The sequence below is a fragment of the Apaloderma vittatum genome, unplaced genomic scaffold, assembly GCF_000703405.1.
Source record: "Apaloderma vittatum isolate BGI_N311 unplaced genomic scaffold, ASM70340v1 scaffold16914, whole genome shotgun sequence".
Taxonomy (NCBI): Eukaryota; Metazoa; Chordata; class Aves; order Trogoniformes; family Trogonidae; genus Apaloderma; species Apaloderma vittatum.
The window spans coordinates 3,395-12,154 of record NW_009714525.1 but is presented as its reverse complement, the minus strand read 5'-3'; the positions used below and the strand labels follow the sequence as shown (position 1 = coordinate 12,154).

The 8,760-nt window shown below is 36.0% G+C and overlaps 1 protein-coding gene across 1 annotated transcript; it reads right to left on the bottom strand.

Annotated features, from left to right (window-relative positions):
• Positions 1–2,540: 2,540 nt before the first annotated feature.
• On the bottom strand, positions 2,541–8,392 carry RBM46 (RNA binding motif protein 46; the record flags this gene model as incomplete). The annotated part of the gene is made up of 3 exons (XM_009868808.1): positions 2,541–2,557; positions 6,258–7,040; positions 7,925–8,392. Coding segments are annotated over 3 exons (1,268 nt in total), but the record flags the coding sequence as incomplete, so codon positions are not given.
• Between the last annotated feature and the right edge of the window lie 368 nt (positions 8,393–8,760).

Below are 8,760 nucleotides of genomic sequence, written 5' to 3'. Positions count from 1 at the left end.
CTGCCTTATAAGCTTTTAAAAACCAATCTGCGACACTCAGAGAAGATGGTAATCCCCATTTTAAAAAAATGAAAGAAACCTCAGAAGTGACAGACATCCACAGTTTGAATTCATCCACAACAGCATATTCGAAAAAAAATTCAACCTTATAGCATAAAATGCAGAAAGTTAAAAGTAACACTTTCTGCAAATCACAGGAGGAGATATTTGTCTCCTTCCTTTACATGAAACTCACTAGGCAAAGAAATAGTCCAAGTCACCAGTGTAGTAACAACTCCATTTCTGAACATAAATTTAAGTGCAAGCTAGAAATGCAAAAAATTCAGAATTTTTTGAAAAACGACTCAGAGTCATTTTAGGATCAAAAACCGTAACAGTCCTTTGTGCTGCACAATCCACGTGAACACCAGACTCGGTGATCCATCAGCAGGTCTACAGTAGTAGAGCTATGGGCTTCTCTGAAAAAAAAACCTAACCGCGCAGAAGATTTTCACAAGCTTTCTCAGAGGGAGACAGGTTAGAAATAACCTTGAGAGCAACTTCTCTAACAAACAATCCAAACAGTACAGCTAAGACAATGTCTTTGAGAGGGGTAAAAACCTGCACCAAACCCAATCCCAGGAGGTTTACTCACCTCTACTATCCCACTATTTTGCACTCCGGCACTGCAAAGATATATGCTTGTTCAGGGGCTGTGATAAAATACATCATGTGTTAAGACACGTGATAAGTACGTAAAGACTTCTAAATTCATACTGTTAAGGAACATCTTATACTACATTCTGAACCTTTCTAAACATCACTAAAAAAAGGCCCACACCAATCTCCACTTATCATCTGTATTTGCTAAACAAAGCCAGCAATGTCTGTATTTTTTTAAAACACATTACATTTTGTACTAGGCTGTTGCTTGTTCAACAGCAATATAGTTTATTTTGAGAAAGCAAACCAAGACAGTGTGGAAGTGAAGAAAATTCCTAAAACAAAAGAGTAAAATAGAAACATTTCATTTGAACATCAAGTTTAATGTCCAGAATCTAGGGAAGCAGTTTACTGACACAGTTGTTCCCATACTCACACGCTGATTACAGAGCCTTGAACTAGTTTATAAAAGTTTTATCCTTCACTTGTAAATTGCTACTGCTTGCAGTTAAGAAGCTTAAACACGTGAATTCATCACAGTAAGATATAATGTTTACTACACCTGTTTCAGTACCATTTACTATATATGCTCCGTGCGGTGAACTGTTACTTAAGTTCTATAGCTACTTATTAAAATGCTTTTCCTTGAATCAGGAATTTATCTGTACGTTTTTATTTTAAATATTTTCTGCTAAATGCTTTTAAATACTCTCTGGGAGAGCATTCATGGAATAGCATCTGTGAGTGAACAGAGACTACCCTATTGCAAAATATATCTAAACCCCAGCAAATCCTTGAAACTGAGGTAACTTCACCAAAACTTCTTCCCTTCTCCCCATCAGCCTTAAGTCAGACTCAGTGGGGAGAGAACTCCTCAGGACTCAGTCTCTGCTACAGAGGGTGTCATCTTAAGGACTAGAAAGAGGTTCTGGCATCTGGTATTTCCTTAAGCTAGTGGAATTCCACCAGCAGTAAGTGAAAGTAAAAACACAACAAAACAAACTACCTCAAACAACAAAATCATTCCCAGAATAATGTTCTGCTTTTCCAGGCTTCAGATCTTTACTCTTATTAATAAAAGAAAGACAGGTGGAAGTTCTACAATCCTACTTCTAAATCATCTGGATAAGACATGATTCATGTGGATAAACAATTCCATAATGTACAAAGCTACCTCACTAACAAAAAGGACCCGAATCACAAATAATGCCTCCTATTTTGGGATTGAATTTGCACTAACATTGCTTCTGGACCAGAGAGAGAACAGGGAGTCTACGTTAATCAGCACAACCACACACTTTTTCTACCTGGGTATCACACTTAACAGCCAAGCACCATTCTGCAAACAACACTAAGATATTTGTAAATTCTGAAGACACAGACTTAATTGAGTTGAAATTAGATTAAAATTAATGGAAAAAGTATTAATTTCCTCTACAGGGCATTCATTTTTTTCCCTATTGTGTTCCAATCCCTCCTATCAAACATTCACCTTCTGGAACTTCAACAATGTGGCTCTGCTTCCCTTCTTACAAATGGAAATCCAGACATGTAATTTCCATATATATATATAAAAACACACCTGAGCTTTTCCACCCCCTTTATCTGTTCATGATTTATCTAGTAACATTAAAATATAGCTTATTCATCTTTCAGTAAAATCACAGCTTTCTGTACTTTCTCTGAGCATCCTTTTAAAAATATTCAGGTGACACCAAGTGGTTAATTGTTGTACTGCTCTCTGTTCAGGACTATTCTATGCAATAATAACCAAGTATTCTCTTATGAGAAAGCAAATACAGAAAGATATATATCACAAAAAAAAAAAAAGAGTGCTTTGACATTATTAACAGCCCAATTTTAAAATTTAGCAAAGTAGTCTTTTCACATTCACTTACCTCAGTCTTCTCATATGCTTCAAAAAGAAAACAAACATGTACATATCATCAAAAATTAAGTAAGGAAAAAAATTAAATCCCTGTAGAAAGTTACTTACCAGGAGTTAGTTACTCATGTTAATAGTAAGTCACCTTCAAGAAGAAACACGCTCAACTGCTACTTATAAAAAAAAACCAATAACAAAACACCAAAAAAACTCCACCACAACACACGTATTATCATTCAACATGTCAAACCATACAAGAGATACTTTGGTGAGAAAGAGGGATCCTCTGTCACATCTGGCAACTCCTGTCTAGCTTCAGATGTTTCTTTCAACACAGTGTATAAAAGCTGGAACAAAATGAAATTCTGTAGACTACATAGGGAAAAGAAATTCTGTTTCTAGACTCCTCAGAGGTTTGTTTCAGTACCATGACAATGCCTACATCAAAAAGAGGGTTTTTATCGACATGAAAGGGGTGTATCTTTCAAAAATCAGCCATGTATGTTTGCTCTGAACTAGGGCTCTACATGCCCTCTTAGGGGCCACATCCTCAGAAACAAGAATACACAAAGGTCATCAAAAGAAAAAAGTTTTATAGTTCAAAGATAACAACACAGCATTACTAGTATTAGGCCATTAGGTAGCCAACTTTTGAAAAACAAACCTGGGATTTGGGAATTCTGCTAAGAATTCACATTAATAGTGATTATATGGCACCAAAATGCTAAAAAGCTTTAAAATACTGTTAATTTAAATTCACCTTCAAATGTTTTCCCTATAGCATTTGTAGCTATGTAATTGAAGTGATAAAAATCTCAACACATACTTTCTTCATATTTTAGAAGTTGTTTGCATTCTGGATTTGATCACAGATGTGAATAATCACTCTTAGTCTATTTTTTTTTAAAATTGTTCTGGTGATTCCTTCCCAAAGAAATACTGGAAAGAAGATATTATCTCTGAGTAATGTGACCTGTAAGCCACAAAATGGGCAGGTATGCATGGTCAAGCATTGAACCTGAAGCTGTCTTCACTCTTCCTTAAAAGAGGAGAGTATAGCATCATTTTTATCTTTTGTGTTCACGGCTGCACAGGTTATAAAGGTTTGGCCCTAATTTTCATAGTTGCAAAAAAATGGAAATAGACATTCAGTAAAATGCCACCCACAGTGTGTACAAAACCAGATACTTAGCCATTTTATTATTAAAAAAAATAATTCCTATCACTTTGACCATCTGAAAGTATGGTCTTCTGGAGGTGACCCACTAACGTAAACCAAACTTGGAGATTCTTGTTCTAATACCTTTTGGCATGCAAAATCAAAACCAAGAAGATTCTAACCAAGAAGAAAAAGCTTGTTTACATTTCAATCACACATTGCAAAAAAAAAAAAAAAGTAAAACAAAACAAAGAAATCCCCAACCACATCATTATAGTCAAGCCTGAAATAATTCTGCTACAAACTCATCCAAAAGAAAAATCTCACCACAGTCTAAGTATCAAGAGACTTCCAGAACAAGTGCTAAGTAGCAGTATGAGGAAGAGAAGGATGGCAATACTATTTTAACAGTTTGCTATCAACAGTAGCTTTTCCAATTCATGAAAACTAGAACAGGGAGGGGAAGAAGGTGGGGAGAAAAAATAAAGAGGGTAAGAAGGAAATACAGAAGCTCTCTTAAAGCATTTCTCAGGAACAGCAATCACCACTAGCAGACTCTACCTTTCTGTTACTATTTCAATTTCCCTGAAAATAGAGTTTTACTGGGCCAAAATTATGAAGTAAAAGCATGTTGATGATGATGGTGATAATAATAATAATAATAATAGATCTTTAACTGTTCTCATTTCTCCTCCTAACATTCCTAAAGCAGAATCAAGCTTTAAATCTTGTGGATGTAGTCCTAGGCCCTGTATGTATGCACAGCTAATCATAAAAGCATTATTTACTGCATTGTATGATCTCATGGTGCTCTATGCAGAGCTGCAATATAAGGGATCACCAAGTTTTATGCTTCAGATGCTCGCCAGCCCACATACAGCAGGCAGTCTCCACAGAGAACATCACTCTCTTCAAATCAGGAAGTCCATGGTTTAAGAAGGCTCACAGTCTTAGACAAAAACATGTTAAAAAACCCCCAGTCTATTAATAAAGAGAATTAATAGTAATTGAAACACAACCTTTTTGAACGTCATAGATGCTGTAAGAAAACTTGTCTAGCTCAAAAAACCAAAAAGCTCCCTCTCAAACTACTCTGGCATTGCTCCAATTCTGAATAATAAAAAAAAAACAAAATAAATTAACAAATCAAACAGCAACAACAAAAAACCCACAACACCCCCAAAAATCCAACTTTCTACGGACAATTAGACAAAAAATTAGTTTGTATTATCTGAACAAGCCTTTCAGCTCCAATGAAATTCCTCACAGAAGGAATTCTACATAGAAAGAAAAATATAAACCTCTGGCCCTGGGATTCATTAGCAACAAGTTTTTGCAATGACAGAGCAGAAACCATGTAACTAATACACAAGAACATTACTCAGCAGATTCAAGAAATTATGTGATAGTTCATTACACTTGAAAAATCGTGAAGTCCTGTCTCACGTTCAAATATACCAGGATGTAAAGGCCAGAAATCAGAAAAGAGCTAAGTAGAAGAGAAACCATTCAAAAGAACAAGTGGAATAAACTATATAAAGCTTTGCCTGGAAGTATGAGGAGTTTTCAAACCAGTATGCTATGGGTCTGCAGCAGCCTTCAAATCAGAACACCAAGGAGCCAAAATTCCAATTTGGGGAGGCAGTCTGGACAGATGATTTGATCAATCACTTAATGACATAACTTATCACTAGAAATTACTTCTGTGTTCTGAAGACCATGTGCCAAATGTTCTGAAAAATGCTAGGCAGGAACTGGATGGCCAAAGTGTTAACATTTTCTGTTATTCATGTATTTCAATTCATGGAGCAACTGGGATAACACTGTCAGAACTGCAGTGACCTATCTGCTTACTTATGAAAAGAACAGGTTTTACCAAAACCTTTTACAACATAAAAACTTCCCTTTTCTAGTAGCTGCATTCTAATTTTAAGAAATGGAATATACATAAATGAAGATGCTAGACTCAGAGGGTAATTAAGAATAACCATATCCCTATTTTCTCCCACTTTGTTAAAAAACCCCACAAAACCACAAAAACAACCCCCCCAAAACACTAAATGACAGCACTCTTTACTTGAAAGCAATACATACAGAGCCATGTAACAATACTCTGCTATAGCCTTAAGAAGGTATATTAAGAGGAATCAAAAAAGCCCGTAAACCTATTTATTTATCTGAATACGGATCTACCACTTCTGTTTTCCCTACCAATAATAAATCAAGAACACAGATAGCCTTTAAAGCAAATTTTCAGCACCGTAATCATCACACGCTTGATCTTGTACCTGTCACTTAACATGTCTAGTTCTTCCTTATAAATCATTAGAGCAGATAAACATAAGCAAAAATTACCGTGGCACTGCACTCTAACAGATGTTTACACTGTTTCTTCAGGGCTATCACAGTCCAGACTCAGATGTCTGCACAAGAAAGAATTCTTCTGTAGACTAACTTAACACTTTATACGAAGATAAACACACAAGCAAAGGTAACATACACAAAAGAACGATTAAAACTAACTTTTCCAGTTTCAGTTCTTGAGAACTAATCAAAAACATTTATGCTTACCTAGATGTAGAAGTGTGAATTGTGCTGCCAATTCCTTCGCACTTTCTACTGTTGTACAGAGTCTGTCTGGCATGAAGTAACCCTGGGAACCATCTGCAATACTAGGAATAAGCACCTTGTACACCAAGAGTATCTTCCCATCCTGACTTGTCGTTGAATACAAGTAGTATTCTGGTGGTGCCCAGTTATTTTTATTGCAAAAATAATCCAGATGCATTGCTGCAGAACTGAAGTGACTAGATTTTAAAGAATACATGCTAATTGGGGTAAGCTTTATTCCTGGAAAAAACGAGTACATACATCTTTCAGCTTCAGGGGAGCTTGGATTGAGCTGACCATTAGGACGAACGGAAAAACTTGCTGGTTTCCCTAAGGATTTTTGATGATTATATTCTTTGTTAGGGAACCCTAAGAGATTTTCAGAACTGGGACTTATCTGACCATTAAAATGCTGCTTCCAAGTACTTTCTTTGTTAACTGGCTTTGCCAGTGTTACTTCAATACTAGCTCCATCAATGTACTTTCCATTCATTAGAGACATCGCAGCAATTGCATCTTCTCGGTGGAAAAAATGAACAAAAGCATAGTCTCTCAGCTTCTTTACACGTTCAACTACTCCTGGCTTGAACTTGTTGAATTCAGCTTTAATTGTGTCCTCTGTAGTAGACATCATTAAATTTCTTACATATAATACTTTAACTCTCTGCATTGTTTCTTCATCAACTTGTGTCTCAGGGTCTGCCCAGTCTACTTGAATAGTATGACCCCAGAGCTGGAATGTTCCTACAGCAAAGAAGCATTACATCAATAAGAAATACGCAATGGAAACAGCATCATTCTTATCAACTACCCCTACAAAAACAAACATGAGGCATACCACGTTAAACTGGCTTTTATTGCCTGCACCTACTCATGCAAAACCACAGCCTCTTTAGTTATACTATCACTTTAAAAATTAAAGTCAACACCTAGAAAAAGTCACCAAAATGTACAAGCCTTGCTCTATGTTGCATCAAACTATTAAAAAAAAAAAAAGCAAACAACCCATGCTGTTACTCATTTCAAGACAACATTGTACAAGTTTATTTTGCGTTTAGTGATCTGGCCATACTTCTCTTGTGACTTTGCAGAGCCCATAAGTCTTAGGGAACATTCCTTCCTAACACACAGCCAGCAACCAACCCATGACTTGCCTACACCTTAGCCTTAATAAATAAAGGAAGTTTCCTCATTCATTTCAACAAGGCAAATGATGTATTATCTGTCTTAATGACTTTGCCTCTCCAACTACATTGTTTCATTTCCTCCCTATATAATTTCTCTTCTATAATTTCCCTTTGTAACTGTACCTTTACCTACTCCCTCTTTCAGAATATTTAATCCCTTAGAACAGATGTCTGTTCTTTCATTCTCAGAACTGCTTTTCAGCTTCTTAAAAAAAAAAAAAAAACCAACCTAAGACTAAAAATACAACCAAAAAATCCAACTAACAAAAACCTCTGATTTACGAATCAAAAAAAACCCCCCAAAACTCTAGCTGAAAGGCACTACCGCATAATACTCTCAAAATACCTTAAAGGAAAACAGGGATGATCTATCACCTCAACTCACACAAAGTGGAGACAGATACTCACCCAAAAACTCAATTTAATTGCAAACAGGTTTACCTGGGATTAGCCTTCTCCTAGCCATTGCAGCTGCTCTGTGAGATTCATATTCTACGAAGGCAAAGCCACGATTTTTAGTTTTGTCAGTGGCGTTTGGGTAAACAATGACATCCACCACTCCTTCTGTAACTTTTTTCATTTCATTCAGTATTTCTTCTTTCTTCTTTTCTTTTGGAATTGCTCCAATAAATAGTCTGCAGTTGTCCAAGCTTACGCAGACACCAATGAATTTTCCTGGACGAATTTCATAATTATTGAGAATCTTGATGGCTAGCTGGGCATCCTCCTTAGTGGTGTACATCACAAAAGCATAGCCTCGATTTGCACCGCTGAATTCCATCATCAGTCTGAACTCATAGATCTTCCCAGCTCTCTCAAAAATAGGAACCAATTCATCTTCATACATATCACGAGGAATCTTACCCACAAAAACTTCACATCCACGAGGTGGTGGAGGACCTTCCCAACCTGAAAATAAATTGTCAAACAACAAGCTTAGTACAAATGCCAGATAGGCACACTTCCCCCTGTCCCATAATTTGAAGGCTGGAGTTATTTATTTTTAGTCTCAATTTAAAACCAGCATATTCTCATCCATTATTATATTCTTATTTTTGTTATCTTTAAACAAAAAAAAATACCCTAAGTGCACAATTTATATTTCTTTTAATTTCATCTACTGTTTTTTCAATTGGAATCTGTATGACAACCCACTGAACATAGCATTAATTAAAACTGACAGGTTTACTGTAATAGTCTATAATTCAATCGTTTTCTGGCCCTTAATATTTTATGTCAGTTATTAACATAACTGCTAGGCAATAACTAAGAAAAAA